Source organism: Carettochelys insculpta, chromosome 19 (genome assembly GCF_033958435.1).
Source record: "Carettochelys insculpta isolate YL-2023 chromosome 19, ASM3395843v1, whole genome shotgun sequence".
Lineage (NCBI taxonomy): Eukaryota > Metazoa > Chordata > Testudines > Carettochelyidae > Carettochelys > Carettochelys insculpta.
Window position 1 is genome coordinate 8,843,862 of NC_134155.1, and position 17,120 is coordinate 8,860,981.

Below are 17,120 nucleotides of genomic sequence, written 5' to 3' on the forward strand. Positions count from 1 at the left end.
GAAATGATGTGTTCCAAGAAGTATTGTGTTTAGATTTTTACAGCCTCTTCAAACTCACAGCATCCAAAAAGCCCTTCATAAACTATGGGCCAGACTCATTAGCATTAGCACAGAAAAGGAGGCCCCAGGCACCCCCAGAGGGCTATGTGGTATAAACAGCAGGGTGGGAAGGCTGAGGAAATACATGGAATCAGCACATCCTCCACGTACACTGCCCCGAATTTCTCTTGTTGCGTTAAGCCCTCCATTCTGCGAAACTGCAGGATGCCATGTAAGGGTCTGTGCTGTTATAAACAACTGGTCTGTGCATACTTTAAAAGGTGACTTGCCCACCCTTTGGACTGGAATACGACAGCTATTCTGCAACAATGGCAGATTTTCAACAAGTGAAAACAAACTTTTCCAATGGAAACTGCAAGGACAGAACTGGGTAAGAAGATAATTTCCTAAGTTGGGATTTGGCCAGCATGTGCTCGCCTCTCTTCTTGTTCTCCCCATCCCCCACAAACAAGCAAGAAACCTCCTTCCATAAAGGCCGAGGTCTTCACACTGCCATGTTGTATTGTGTGTGGGGAACAATGAACTCCCACCTTCTTGCAGAGACCACATCCACTATAACTATCAAGGGCCTGTAGGAGACAGGAATGTGGGCTCCCATTCAGCTCGGAAACCCACTGCTAGCAAACCAGATGGGCAACCTGGGAGTTCACCCATTGCCAACCTGAGACTGCAGAGAGGCAGGAGGAGAAAGAGAACCCACATATTGGATTGGTGCACCACATTCCAAATCTAGCTTCCAGCTGTAAATCCCAAATGATGCAGACAAAAGCAAATTTCCCCCTAACTATGCACCTACAGAGTTCTTTGGTACTGTACATTCGGGGAGATGCCTTCCTGAGCCTATAATTAGCAACAGCATGGCATTCTATTAACCCAGTATGTCACGTATGGAAATTGTGACTATGAACAATCCCTAGAGTAGGGGCTGATACCTGTCCACTTCTTCTTTCATGTAGGTTGTGTAGCTGCTACCATCATAGGATAAGAGCAGCCCTCCATCGCTCAATCGATGCACCTCAACTTCCACGTAAGAGTTGTTCATGACGACCACATAGGAATTAGGAGACTGCCGAGTCACCTATGGGTACGTGAGCAAGAACATGGAGCAACACACAAAGGAAATATGGTAAAATTGACACTACAAGTGGCTGGAGCACCAGGTAGGTTACTTGGTTTCTGAACTGACCATAATATCAAGTAGTAAATGGAGATGTCTAAGGGAAACTTGGGTCATTTGTTTTATTTTAGATAATACATAAACCAAACACTCTTCACCACCTGCAGGATGGTGCGGGATACTGAAAGTTTAATGTAAGATCAGGGTGTTGCAGGGCAAAGGGTGGCAGGAACCTCTTGGAAAATGGAGGGGAAAGTCTCAGAGCGGGAGACACTGCGAGGGAAGTTGTGGAGAAGTTTCCAAATCCATGGAAATAAAGATAATACTCTTCCAGCTCTCCTTATCTCTCCTTACCTGCCCACCACCCATATTTCACTTTGACTTGAGCCTTCTTGTTTGCAAGTCACTGCAAAGTCAAGACAGAGCCAATCAACACCAGATGCCTCCAACCCACAGCAGAGAAGCATCTCCACTTTGCACTGTACCTTTAGCACATACTTCCTTCCGTCATAGATGAGTTCAACATCCACTGTATTCAGCAGTGTATGAGCAGGCAGGACCTGGCCTCTGAAAGATGGACATAAGTAAGACTTTTACCTTTCACATTCTCTAACAGGCTGTTGGGTGAGAGGGGCAAATACAGCACACAAGCATCTGGATACAGCACGAGACTAGAGACTGGACATCTGGACCATTAAACCATTTTTCCTTGGGAGAGACATCACTCAAACCAGGGGTAGTCAATAGGTGAACCATGGGCCAAATCCAGACTACCAGATGATTTTGAATGAACCCCAAATCTCTTTCTTTACCTCTTATTAGGGATGTAAAATCCAGTTTAATTAGTTAACCGGTTAAACGATAAATTTAGCCAGATAACTGATTAACTGTGAGGGTAAGGCACATGGCTGGGGTGGATGCCACTCCAGACAGTCAAGCTGGAGCACCCCCATTTACAGCACTCCTGGGCCCATTGCAGGCGCGGGCTGTTCTGGCCACACTGGTTACTACCCCACTGATTAACCATCAACGATAAGCCTCATCTGTTTTGGGTAAGGTTACCTGTTAACCATTAACATCCCCCACACTTATCATCATCATTGTTAGTTTTATTTTCTTCTCCAGAGTCTGGCCCTTGATCAAGAAATTTAGACCAAGACAAGATAAAAATTTATATATATATGTATAAAAAAAAATTGGATTATTCCAACCCAAATCCAACACACATTCAATCCCATTCCACAGAGACTTGCTATACCCCTCACAACCCATCTGCTTTACTGAGAGTGAATGATTTGTACAGAATCAAACACACTGACAAAACATCTTTGTTGTCCTCAGTAACAGCTCCATGTGATTAAAAACAGCTCTTCACTACTATGCTCTTTGGGTCCCTCATTCAGCACCAGGGCCCCAGACACGGGCCTGACAAGGCTGACAGCCTCATTTGGCAAAGAACAGTATATGTCACACAAGACTTAGTCCGAATTAAAATGGTCTGGCTGGTCTTCCAACAGCTCCCAATCCAGCTTAAAAGCAAGCTAGGTTAGGAGAGTACAGACCACTATCAGAAAGGATCCAATAAACAGCTCTGTAGACTTGGACTACAAAACAGGGACAGCACAAGATTTGGCAGTGTGTAAGCTTTACTCAGGCTGTCCTGTGAATGTGCCAACTTGGTTATCCATTCAGTCCCTGGCCTCTCCCCTGCAACTACGCTAATCAGTGCCAATGGTGGTGGATTTTTTTGAAACATACATAGACATCTGTCCACAAAGCACTGGGCTAAGGATGTCAAACAGCTACTGGGACCAGAGAACAGCCATCCAATAATTTCTAGATGGGTGGCATTTGAACTAAGTGTGATTTGAGCTCCACATAATGTCAACAGTCTGTCAACAGCACTGGCCTCAAGGAGTAATTTTACCTTTCCAGAGAGTGCAGGAAGTTGGAGACACTGTTCCGGAGGCTCACGTCAGCAACATGCAAAGCACCACACACCACCCCTAGCATAGTGTCAGGCTTCTCTGCCTAGAAGAAAAAAGGTATGAGATGAAGGAACACCTCAGTCTTTCCACGTGTTTAATTCTTCCTCTTTTATCATCCCTCCTCCTTGGCCTCTCCCTATCTGAGTGTGCGACCATGTCACCATGCTCATCTGTCTTTGGTGTCTAGGGTAGAATATCCCTTTCAGTTAAAATTGTTTTATAATAATAGTAGCCATGCATGCAACCGTGCCAGTAAGTAGATCACCTCTGCGCTAGTTCAAAGGAAACAATTTGAGTTTTATTCTCACTGGACCAATTCCTGAGGTGCTACAGAAGTTTTCATTGCTTAAAATTCCCAATGAAGACAACATGCCTGATTCTCAGTTGCATTAATGTATCTTTATAAGACCTTAAGGACTCTTTATGATGCCAAAATGGAGTAAAAAGACATGGTGTAAGTGAGAACTAAGCCCAATCATTTTTTTTCTCCAGACTCTAATCAGGACTGAATAGACTGTCATTTTTAAATCTTAGTGTTCTCTGATCAGGAAGTGCCAAGCTTTCAGGATAACAAAATATCTTTTCCTACCCTGAAAATCAACCTGTACCCCCCAAAGTTTAATCCCTTGAAGCAAGTGGGTATACCTGCACTTTCTCAGCAATGAGCCTGTCCAACCAGCCGGTGTCAATGCGGTTCTGCTGAAAGCTTTCCGTTTCCAGCAATTTAATCAAGTACTCTACAGTGGTTCGGAAATCCCCTCGGATGGACAGTTCCTTCAAAGCCACCACCATGTTCCTGAAACGGAAAGGAATCCTCAACCCAGGCCTCACTCATAGTATTTCGTGACCTGGGAAGTCTAGACAGTTACCACAGATTAACATCCCCAGTGGGTCACCTGGGGAAACAAGTTAGATATGCCAGCAGCAGAGGGAGTGTGCGCACATATTGGAACAAGCAGCTATACACGCACCATGCCCGGCAATGGGACATCATCATCTCCCTCCAGCATACATTTGGGATACACCAGGGAAACTCACTTAGTGCCTTGGCCTTTCTGATTTTGGCACCATTCTTCTTCTTATCCTTCACCCTGGTTTGATCACTATTAGTGGAGATCTTGGTAAATGTGGTTTCAGGGAGTGAAAAAACCAAACAGCCAGACTGGAGCATGGCAATGAGTCTGCATAAGGTTTCCTCTACAGGTTTTACTTCAAAATCCATTCTTCCTACTGGGCATTTGCTAAAACTACGTTCTTCAAATCCACACCTCTACACTGTTGCAGTTTAAAAAGGTACTTCATCCACATTAGTATCAAAGTTACCATTATCCCATACAAACCTAGCTTTAGCCCAATGATTATTATTGGCAATACACAATGCTGAATAACAGACATGGCTTTATGCTCTCGGCCTGTCAAGCAATTTAAAAAAATAATCACAATTTATTGTGCTGTTAAACAATAATGGAATATCACTTATTTAAATATTTTGGATGTTTTCTACCTTTTCAAATGTTTTTATTTCAATTACCCCACATAATTAGAAGTGTACAAGGCTCACTTTACTTGTATGACAAATATCTGAATCATAAAAAGCAATTCTCCCATCACAAGTACTGCAGTGATCTCCTCATATGAAAGCTGCACTTAAAAATGCAGAATTATGTACAAAATAACTGCATTCCAAAATAAACCGTCAGCTCAGCGCTACTTCTTGTCTACACAAATGAGTTTGTTTATATTTGCAGGAAATAATGCTGCCCACCTCTTGCCTACAGAGTCATGTGAAAGTGTGGCATTTTTGTAACCAGCACTACAAAATATTTATGTGCTAGATGCGCTTAATAGTCATATGTCCCGTCACACTTAAACCACTATTCTGGAGAACATACATCTATGCTGCTCACACATTCTGCTCAATAACAATCCAAAGGATTGTGGACCAACACAGGTTCATTTTCATCATCTGAGTCAGACTCCACCAGTGGAAAGTTGAATTTTGTTTGTAGTACGGGATAAGGGTGGGTCAGATTCTATAGCAGTTAGGGGCAACCTAGAGTAATGAGTGGCCCTTCTTTATCTCTGTGGGCCACAAGATTGTAATCAAGACCATCTCCTAGCATACGATAGTTTAGCGAACTGTACTTGTATACCCCTAGAATTTAGGGGGTGTACCTACTGAACTGTAGCAGTGCTTCAATTAGATGCCAAGGGAGTGCATAGCTCTCATAGTGAACTTTTTGTGCAGTCAACACACACCTCCCTTCACTTGCCCTTGCTCTATGTACAGGTCACTTTAGTTATACCGATGGGAAAAAACACTCTGGATGAAAGCCAGCATAATCTGGGCAATGGTAAACAAAATGTCTCATGGGCCACATGTAGAACCCAAAGGGCTGAAGGTTGCCCACCACTGTTCTGTAGTTTCCACATCAGAGTGTTGCTCTCTGAAAGCATCTAAAAGTTATGTCCCTCAAATTTTCAAAACCACTTCGGATTCTTAACTCTTAGGTCACGTGCTGTAGCTATCCTTAGAAATCTCTTATTGATACCCTGTCTTTTCTCAATCTGCTGTGAAAGTGCTCTGAAAATGAACAACATGTGCTGTGTCATAATCTGAGACTGCTGTGACAGGAAATATATGGCAGAATGCAGGTAAAACACAGAGCAAGAGACATACAGTGCTACCCCAAGGAGCTGAGTCACTAATTAAATTAACACATTTTTAATGAGCATCAACAGCATGGAAGCATGTCCTCTGGGATGGTGGCTGAAGCACAAAGGGTGTATGCAGTGCCAGCTAAAAAAGTGCCATAGCACATGCCTGATCTCACTTTGACGTCGAAGTGTAAATACGTAGCAGGCAGCATTATCTCCTGCAAATCTAGTTTCTGAACGTGAAGTAGGACTGAGTGAACACGTAAGCTGTAAAGTTTCACAGTGTATTTGAGCGCAGTTATGTGACAAGCTACATTTGCACGTTGCACTTTTGAGATAAAAAGATTACAATACAATACTTGCACGAGGTAAACTGGAAAAATACTACCTTTTATCATGTTTGCAGTTCAAACGTTTGCAATGAAAATTAGATAAAATGAGTACTGTACACTTGGTAGCCTGTGTTGTAATTGAAAATACATAAAAAATCTTCCAGAATATTTAATAAATTGCAATTGATATTCTATTGCTTACCGGTCCAATTAAAATTGCTAGTAATCATGTTTTGAGTTAATCAGGTGAGTTAACTGCAATTAATTGACAGCCGTCTCTATATGTATTAAAGGAAAGGATTCTACTACCTTTCAGACTGGCTAGTTGTGTGGGACAAAAAGTACCAGGTCTCAAAGGATGTTTAGGTCATGAGACTCAACTTGAACTGGATGGAAGGGTAATTTCTACACCTTTTCATGCTTACCGTAACCCTCATAAAAATGTTTCGGCAAGAGAAGCTCATAATATGACAGCACTACTGGAAACTAAATATACTCAACATGTATAGATACTATTATGCAGATGTTTTAATCACATTCCGTTTGTGCAGATGTTTTAATAATGTTCCACTTAGAAAGAGCTGGCCTGTATGGTACATGTTCTCCAAACTTTCATCCTGCTAAAAGCCCCACCCACCTCCTTGAAGATTTGTAAAATATTTTTTAAAATTGTGAACTTTTTCATATATAAAATAGATTTGGAGAAATAAAGTGGGAGGTTTAAGCTGGAGAACTTAAATGGTGGGTGGATTCCACATGAAGTCTGTATCTCATACTCATCAACTTTGGGGGTCTTATGCTCAGACAATAAAATGTTTACAGGGAGCAAGGGCTTCTCCTTGACAGAACAACTGGAAACTGAAAATGTGACACAAACAACAAGGTGTAAACAGAAGCATGATCCGATGACCCTGGCTGTGTGGTCCTCCCCTTCCCCAAGGCATTCTCTTCCTGCTATCTCCCAAGCAGCCATTCCTAACAACAGTTCGATTTTGTCTGCAAACCTAGCCTCCCTAAGGATTTGGAAGGAGTCTGTAATTCCCTGTGACAGCTATAATTTAGTAGCCCAAGACCAAGGCAATAAATCTAAGTCACACATAGGCTGTGTCTAGATTGCCCAGAACTGTCGGCAAAAGATACGTAAATTGTGCGACGCATTTGTGTATTGCCTGCTTAACGTTCTGTCAGGAGAGGCTCTCCCCACATTTGGCCCTTGCACATGGGGCCAAATGTCAGGAAAAGCCCCTCTGCTGACGCATCTCTTCTTCCTCGTTGAATGAGGATAACCAGGATGTCAGCAGAAGGCTCCCAGAGCGGCAGATTTCTGTTGGGAGACCTCCAGGCTCCCGACAGAAGCCCGCAATCTAGACAGTCACAGAGTTTGTGGGAACGCCACACGAGGCTCCTGTAAGACCAGGTTCTCTCTAGAACATTTTGGAAGGTTTTCATAGATAGCTAGTTTCAAATTCCAACCACTTTCCTGGCTACTTACGAGATGGCCTCCTCACGATTCTCTCCCCAAGAGAAGCAGTGACCAAACTGAGAGTCAGCAAATTCATGAAGCCCCCCAGCAGCAGCGACACTGAAATAGCCCCAGACGTTCTTATTACTGCGAAAATTCAGTTCTTGCACTGTTCCAGAGCTGGGCTTAAAACCCTACAAGGAAATATATTAAAAGGTTACGCACCCCAAAGGAAAAGTAAATGCTTCAGAAGTATGCACCCATCAAAAAAAAAAAAATGAAACACACAACAGGGTTGGTTAGAATACAGAGAACAGCAGTGCCTCCTGATACTCATATATGACATGCTAGGTAAGATCAGGCTGCATCCATGCGGGAGGAAGACCTCTGGAATAAACCCAAGGGCTGCAGGAAGTGATGTAAAAGATTTGGTATCAAAGCGCCAGCTTGGTTCTAATGAGTGCTGTGATGAAAGAGATGTCATCCCTGAAAAAGGACAAGAAGCCAAAGTCTTATCCAAGATATCTGGGGTAATTAATCTCTTAACTGTTAACCAGCTAGCATGCACTCTGACATACTGTAAAAGCAACGAGGGGTCCTGTGGCACCTTACAGACTAACAGAAACATATGAGCATAAGCTTTCATGGGCAAAGACCCACTTCGTCAGATGCATTATGCTCATAAATTTCTGTTAGTCTATAAGGTGCCACAGGACCCCTCGTTGCTTTTGCAGATCCAGACTAACACGGCTACCCCTCTGATACTTGACTGATATACTGTGTGTGAGAGACCAAACAGCTCAGCAGTGTTCAAGATCTTGAGGCACTTTTTACAAGAGTAAGATTATTGTACTGATCTGTGGACGGGGAAGGTTTTATCATACTAAACAATACTCTCTCTACGGCTGTCCTCAGCCAAAAAAAGAATTTCTCTCAGCTCGCTTGGATTTGGTACAGAAAGTCCTGGGTTTCATCCCTGCTGACGACTGTGCGTGCAGGACCAGGGCTCATTAGACTGACATACAAAAATAACTGGCATGTTAAGTGGTGCTTTTACCTCATCTGGGTTTTCACTTGTGATACGTGCAGCAATCACATGACCCCGAGGACAGGGGACGTGGGCTGAGTTCTCAAAGTCGATGGGTACATCTCCCCAAGGAGATGCGCCATACATTACTCGTATATCTTTGATCCTGTGGAGAGGAATCCCCATGGCAATCTATAGAAGAATACAAAATACTGTTAGCTAAATTTTACTCCTCACACAAAAGTTTTACTTCCTTTAACCTTCACATGTTCATTACACCCACCTTCAGCAGTGGATAGACCCTGGTTGTATATACAACTGTGATGCTAGGGCTTCCTTTCCTGGCATGTCACAACTTTTTACCTGCAGGATGCATCTAATACTAATATTGCACACCTCTTCACCCATCCATCTCAAAAAGGGATGAAGGCCATCTGTGTTTTGCAGAAGGGGAAGAGATTCAGAAAGGAAGCATTTGCCTAAGCTGACACAGTTCGGCAATGAAACAGCTGGGAATGGAATTCAGATCACCTCATCCCCTTCTGTGACCTGGTCAACAAGATACACATAAGCCTGCCTCGCCTATCTGAACTATATACACATTTAATTGGAATCTGCAAGACAGTCAAGACAAAGAACATGCACTGCATGTAAATCTACATGCTCCAACTGAAGCCAGAGGGCTAAAGATGGCTGAAATAATTGCAAAATATGGGGCTTGGGGCTGCTTTCTTCTAGTAACTGCAGATTGAGGACAAAGCTGGTTACCTGTGGAGTCTCCCTGCCAGAGAAGTAAAACAAACAGTTAGGCTGTGGTCACACTAGCCCCTCCTTTTGGAGGGGCTATGGTAATGGAGCACTTCAGAATATGCTAATGAAGCACTGTCATGAATATGCAGCACTTCGTTAGCATAATGGTGGCCACATGCGCTTTGAAACTAGCGGTTTCTAAATGCAGCCACCATGTAGCCGAAGGGGGGCACTGTTGAAATGGCCCCCTGATTTTGAAAGCCCCTTGTTCCCATCTGGTTTTGGGAATAAGGGGCTTTCGAAATCAGGGGGCCATTTTGAAAGGTCCCCCCAGCTACACGGGCAGCTGCATTTCTAAACCAGTAGTTTCCAAGTGCATGCAGCTGCCATTATGCTAATGAGGTGCTACATATTCGTGGCAGCCCCTCATTAGTATATCCCAAAGTGCCATATTACCATAGCCCCTCCAAAAGGCGGGGCTAGCGTGGCCACAGCCTTACTGTTTAACTACCAGTGAAGAAAGAGGCAAGAAAAACAGCAAGATGCATTCATTAAAATATACTGCAACTGGATTCTGACACACAACCATCTGATGAACGGGGTCTTTGCCCACGAACGCTTATGCTCCAAAATATCTGTTAGTCTATAAGGTGCCACAGGACTACTTGTTGATAACCATCAGAGCCATAACTGAGTCATTAATTTAAGTCCGGCCAAAAGCAGAACAGTCACTGCAAACATATGATGACAAAGAGCTTAGCTGAACTTACCAGTAGATCAAGGCTCCAGAGATTGATCTCTCAAAGGTCGATTTAGCAGGTCTAGTAGGGACATGCTAAAATGGACTGCTGATCATGCTCCCATGGACCTTGGTATTCCATGGCATTGCAAGGAGTAAGGGAAGTTGACGGGCGAGCTTTGTTGTCCCCACATCCCCCCAACTTCCTTCCCCCCCGCACGCACACACACAATGGGGATGCCGTGGTAAGTCAAACTAAGCTGCGTTGACTCCAGCTATGCTATTCACGTAGCTGGAGTTATATCAACTTATTTCGACTTTGTCCCCTACAGAGGCTGGCCTATTCAGCATAAGTTGCAGCATTTTGCATGCTCCTTTTGGTCAAAAGTAAGCTTGACTTTAAAAGCCTTAAATGATGTACAATTATTTTTCTAGGTGATCTTCCACACCTGCGCATCTCTGGGCATTCATACATAAGGGTGACTTTTGTTCAACATGTCAAGAATCTTTACCAGGAGATACAGGAATAATCTCAATGTCATTTAACACACACACACACACACACACACACACACACACACACGCGATGCCAGGAATTACCAGTTACACTGAACAGGCTAGAGAAAGGCCCGATAATGGCTCGTATTTCAGGGAAGCCAGAGAATACTGGTACTGAAAAGCTCTGCACTCTTACATGCTGTGCTTATGAACCAGTTTGTTTACTGTATAGAGCAGAAGTTCCCAACCTTTTCCAGACAGGGACCCACTCAGGAAGACCTGGTGACCCAAGGCAATTCAAAACTTGGGGAGAAGGAGGGGAGTGCCATAACCAGCTAATTTTGTGCCTGAAGCAAGAATATAAAATTGCACCCCTTCATGTTTACATATTCACAGTAGTTATTTCATAGAAAAGGGAAAAACACATTAATAATAAAATAATAGCACTACTTTTATTATACTTTATTATTATTTTATTATTATTACAGTTGATCTGTGCTATGGTGGAGGAAAGACCCTCATCCCCAAACCACTCCCCCAGCTTAAACCCCACACACAGAGGCTGGAGGGAGTCACACTCAAGGGTTGGGTAAGTCCCACTCAGGGTCTGGGGGAGTCACACTCAGAGCCTGGGGGGGGACTGGGAGGGTCACATGAAGAGGCTGGGGAGTCACACTCAGGCTGGAGGGGGATGGGAGGGTTTCACTCAGAGACTTGGAGGAGATGCAAACAAAAAATGAAAACTGGCAAAAGGTGGGAGGGGAGGAGAGGAGCAAAAATTACTTACTACAAGAGTCTATTAAGTGGCTTGCCTGGGATGGCTACGAATATCAAAGGTGGAGAAGCTGTCTTTGTAATGTGTAATTGCTTCTCTACTGATGGAGATAGCTGCTGGATGTAGCAGCATCAAGGAGGTGCAAATGGCTCCTTTAAGCACATCATGTATCTCCAAGCTGCTGGTGACCCTTAGCAAATCTAACTATGACTGGATCCCGACCCATAGGTTAGGAATCCCTGGTTTAAAGGCTTGATGAGTATTTGGATAAGGAATGTTATGATTCCACTTTGGGGGATATTAAATATTAACTATGGTGTTCCTTGATAACGTTGCCAGCATTCTAAATATTTCTTACTTGGACACAAACAGCAATTATAGCGGGCACTACTGGGCTGATATTACTAAAGACAAATGTTCTTATTAGTGTTAAATCAACATATCAGACTGAATCTATTAGAAATCATTGGGAGCCAACAAGCATGACGACAAAGGGGATCCAGTGAATATATGCTTAGTTGGACTTTCAGAAAGCCTTTGACAAAATCCCTGACGAAAGTTTTCATTCCATAGTCACAGAACAAGAGGGAAGGTCCTCTTGGGGTGCAGGGCAGTGGCTAGTTGAACATACAGAACAAAGAGCAGGAATCAACAGTCGGTTTTCAGAACAGAGAGCAGTAAACACTATAGTCACCCCCAGACCCCGTAAGAACCTGTAGTAGGACTAGCACTGTTTCAAAAATCCTGTTTTATTTTCAATATTTGTGCTGTTTGTTCCCTATGGGATTGTATCGCACTTTGTATCACACTAACATAAAACTTGCAAGTTTTTGCCTCTCAACCACTTGCTCTCCTGTTTTTTTAATCCTTGAAAGTTTATCTAGTGCGATGTAGTTTTGTAAAACAGATAACTTAGACCTCCTCAGTTTGTGTGTATATTTGGGATTATATTTTCCAATATGCATTCCTTTGCATTTATCAACACTGAATTTTATCTGCCACTTTGTTTTTACATAAATCTAATTTTTCCATCCAAACTTGACCTACTAGCCACATTCGCATTGCTAATTTTATCACTGCATTCAGATGCTACCCACAAGTGATTCCAAATATCTTGCCAGATGCTAGATTCATATATGAATCAAACCAGAAACGAGCATTCAGAATTCCCCCAAATTTAGGTAGAACCAGGGGAGCAGCCTATGGACCATATTCAGGAATACAGGATTAAGAAAGGACCTCATGTGTTGTCCATTCCAATCCCCTACAATCCCACACAACTCTGCCATACAAATCTGTTCATACATTTATCACGCTTCATCCTGAAACTAGTTAGGTTGTTCACTCCCATTACCGCTAGCAGAAGGCTGCTCCAGAACCTCATACCTCTGATCGTAAGAAACTGCCTTACAATTTTAAACCTAAATTTATTCATGGCCAATTTATTTCTATTTGTTCTTGTGCCCACGTTGTCTGAAATAGCTCTTCTGCACCCCTGGTATTCCCAGTGTGTTAAGAGAGAGCCTACATATCCCCTGTCAGCCATCATTTTGATAGGCTCTCTTTAATCTCCTCTCAAAATGTAGGATTAGCAGGGGAACAGAGAAAGCTCTTTGTTCCAATCTGAATTTATCTTTGCTAAACATGGGTGAACCAAATTGCATGCTATATTTCAGAGAACGTAACAGTGCCTTATGCAATGGCTCCAATACTTTCCTATCTCTACTGGAAATCTCACCCGAGGCACCCTACAGATGGTATCAGCCTTTTTGCCCATGTTACGTGGATGCCTCATAGTCACAGCTCTCTTGTTAATAAACCAACCTTCATGCTTTCCCTGCTTCATCAATACTTGATCTACTAACTTGTACATGATTCATCTGTAACAACACTGTGAAGCTAAACACTGACTCAGATGGGTGACCTGCATTCAGACTCCAGTGGAACCAGTTATTCGAGCTCACACCTCTTCCACCGCCCCACGCTTTGAATCCCTTTAAATGCCTCTGCAGATATGAGATCCATGTTGTGACTCACCTGTAACTGTGCCGCAGGCAGATTGACGTCAGCCACCATCTCTGTGCATGGGTGCTCCACCTGCAGCCGAGGATTCAGCTCCAGGAAGTAGAAGCTGCCATCCTGGCTATAAAGGTATTCCACAGTGCCTGCACTCACGTACCCCACCATCTTGGCAAGCTTCACTGCACACTGGGAGACGAGACAAAGAAAATTTGTAACCCACATCTGCCATTGTCAACATCACCATCACTCCACCCACATCATGCTTTCTTAGTGGAATTCTAGAACAGCAACAATCCTGCGACGAGCACGTTAAATGCATTTCTCTCAGCATTTTCTGGCGGGAAACTCAATTTCTGGGCTCTCTCAATAATGCTGCAGGAGATTTCTGAACTGGATTTTTGTTGTCCTTGTAGAATTTGTACAGTTGGAATCTCTCAACCCCCTATTTTTCCTCTGTGAATGTGCCAATACACTTTCAAAATGTCAGCGACCACTTAGGAGAACTAAACATCGTGTATCACAAAAATCTCGTAAGCCACATGGGCCTCAATGAAAAATGGATTCTGCTTTGGGTGAGGAAGTATTAAATACACACCCCATATACAACAAACCCACGACCAGGTAACTACAGAGTCAATCGGAGATCAAAAAGAGTTTGACAAACAAGTTTTTCAGACACTTTCACAAGCTGTATACTCGGGGATCATTTCTGACACTATTGAAATGCAACCACTTCTGGGATAAAGCTCTGCAGTTGTTTAACAGCACACACAAACAGTTGTGGAAACATGAGTACCAATCTTTACACATGCAGACTGCAGCACTGGACCTGGGGTTGCTATTTGAAAAGACTGTCACCATGCTTGCTTTTTGGAATGTCAGAGAACTGGCTCCTTCGGCAGCTGGAGTATCAGTTTTCTTCAAACAAAGCCAGGCAAGTGGAATTCACAGAGCCCCACACACCTGTTCCATGTGCTCAAACACCACCAAAGTAGCAATAGTTGCAGGAGCCTCCTCGATGATTTTCTGGTGCCGGCGTTGCACAGAGCAGTCTCGGCCAAAAAGGGAGATGGCATTGCCATACTGATCCGCAAGGATCTGCACCTCCAGGTGGCGCGACTGTTTGGCTAGTCTCATCACAAAGATTGGCGACCCCGGCACTTCAGCCTGAACCTACAACAGAGACAACATAATGCAAACCAATGCTCCCTCCCATTCCGACACAAAGGCAGGCTCCTGTAAGAGGATGTTAATACTGTAGCACACTGGCACAGAGTCTCACCCACATGACCGAGCGTTAGACTTGTCATGCTCTGCATTTCTATTGCCATCTGAGAAACTCAGACTGTTTTACAAAACATTCACAAACTAAAGCCTATCAGGCTGGACAGACAAGCAATTATTATGATCTTATCACAAATGGAGAAACAGAAGCACAGGTGAAATAAGGGACTTGTCCAAGATCACAAAGGAAGTCTGTGGCAAAGCTCGGAATACCAGTAGGTCCCAGAACATTGGATTCCCAATATTGTACTATTGCCTCCAGACCACAATGCTGCCTTTCTAAATTTTAGCCCCAGGAAATAATATTAGAGGTTCAGGATCAGTCTAATCAAATCATACAGGAAGCATATGAGTTTTCTGTAATGAAAAGTCCCACCTAGCAATTTTCAAGTTAAACAGAACATTTAACCATATCTGTGCTGCCTAATACAGCAGACAGATGCTGATAAAATTCAGCTGTGGCTGCTCCATGGGTCTCCAGGATCCCAGTGGAAGAACTGTTCTGCCAATGGAATGGTGACAGGTGAAAGAACTGGGCTGCTATCTGTCATAGAAACCATAACAGAACACAACAGTGAAGCATTTGAACTCAGACACCAATTCAGATGAGCTAATGCAGCACATACTAATCCCAGGGCATGCAGTGGATTAAAAAACACATCACAAACAGATACGTTGGATTTCTGTGGAAGCCCAGGGCATTTTCTATAGGAATGAATGACTAGGATTCACCCTGGGCCATTCATTTCTGGAAACTCACTGTGCTTGAGCAGCTTATAATTACAGTACAACCTCCTTCATCTAAACCTGTTACATGCAACTGTCTTTTATCAGAAACAGGAACACATCCCCCAATATCTGTTAATTACACTTGGAATTCCTTCTTTTACCAGAAACCATGGCAATGAAACATAATCAGCACCACCCACAGTATTTGGATAAGTGGTGCCATATTGGAGTTAGTGTAGTCTTCACAAACACATTGGCATTCTAGCGATATAATCATGGCTATAAAGGAAAGTTTGCCAAGGCAGGCACTGATGGATAATACTGTGCTTTCTATTCTCCAATAAGCTCTTGCAAAACTGTGCTGAACATCTACAGTCACCTCTGCACTAGAAACAAGACAGCACAAATGAATGGAAAAAGAATTACCTGTCTAAAGAGGTTGGGGAAGTCATCTGCATTGTTAACTTTCCTAATTCCTTTTCCTCCTCCTCCTTCAGAGGCCTTGATCATGACTGGGTAGCCAACTTTTTCAGCTGCCTGAAAGTGTAAAGAGAAAAAGATTAAATACAAATGCTGCTGGGCAATCTATGACAAGTCAGGGATTTCAGTCTCTCTCCTAGTTTCACAGTTTGAGGTTAGACAGGACCAGTGGATCATCTAGTCTTCCTGCGTATGACAGACACTTTAAATAACACCAAAACTTCAGTTAAATTAAAGCCCCATATCACAATCACAGAAGAGAAGACACTGTGACACTCAGACACTTTCTAGTTCTAGAGAGTTCCCATAGAAGGGAATAAAGAAGGGTTTAAAGCAGGGGTGGTAAAACCAGTTTAATTTAAAAAGGCAGACTTTCCCTGAACACTGATCCAGAAAGGAAATGAATACAGTTTGGTACCCATCAACCCTTTCTTGGTCCTAATTTTCATGCGTCTGTGCTCTTTTGCTTCTGGTCTCATTTAGGAAGGAGAATACCAGATATCTGACAACAGAAAATATTTTGTTCAGAGGGCTTTCAAGACCTGAGAAATGTGGCTAAACTTTGACTCCTACAGGGAATCAAACTCCCAGACTCTTGAAGTGTGTACCCAAGTGGGCTAAACCAAAGATACCCAGGTAGCATCCACTTACCAACAACCCATCATCCACATCTTTCACACAGCCCTTTTCATACAGCTCCTGGGGCACATTTAAGATGGGTTTCTGAAGGTCAGTCTCCTGCCAGTCCACTTGGAGACCTAAAATACAAACACCACCCATGGTGTAACGGAACACTGCTCCTTTTACCTGCATTGCCTTGTCATTCCCTTAGGAGTCTCTTAACAGTGTTTCAGTTCTAGGTGAAGCAAAATAAAAAAATAAAAAAGGCAAAGAAAAGCGGAGATTTGGGGAACCGGCTGCCACACTGACAGCCCCAGAAAGTGAAGTCCTTTCTCCACAGAACAGGTATAATGGAAGCCATGTCAGCAAAAGCTTCTTAGGCCTAACACGGAGGAAGAAACAGCCCAGCCTTTATGAGCTAAATTGAGAAGTCAGCTTCATTCCAGTTACATGCCCCATGAGTGGGCACTGTTAAGAAGTATGGGGAGCAGGAACATGGGAGACTGACAGAATTACAGTCCAAGGAAGTTCAGCTTTTTAGAACAGAGATACTTAGCCAAATGTAGCTAAGGTGCATG

General features: G+C 43.3%; 1 protein-coding gene across 1 annotated transcript in view; it reads right to left on the reverse strand.

Moving 5' to 3' along the window:
- Positions 1-17,120, reverse strand: part of ACACA (acetyl-CoA carboxylase alpha) — a 248,727-nt gene that overhangs the window by 160,397 nt on the left and 71,210 nt on the right. The window contains exons 11-20 of the mRNA XM_075013812.1: positions 16,573-16,679; positions 15,868-15,978; positions 14,392-14,601; positions 13,444-13,614; positions 8,675-8,836; positions 7,648-7,811; positions 3,811-3,961; positions 3,105-3,208; positions 1,663-1,744; positions 993-1,138 (exon numbers count right to left, since the gene is read on the reverse strand). Coding sequence (XP_074869913.1) covers positions 993-1,138; positions 1,663-1,744; positions 3,105-3,208; positions 3,811-3,961; positions 7,648-7,811; positions 8,675-8,836; positions 13,444-13,614; positions 14,392-14,601; positions 15,868-15,978; positions 16,573-16,679 — 1,408 coding nt within the window. The remainder of the gene's footprint in view (positions 1-992; positions 1,139-1,662; positions 1,745-3,104; positions 3,209-3,810; positions 3,962-7,647; positions 7,812-8,674; positions 8,837-13,443; positions 13,615-14,391; positions 14,602-15,867; positions 15,979-16,572; positions 16,680-17,120) is intronic.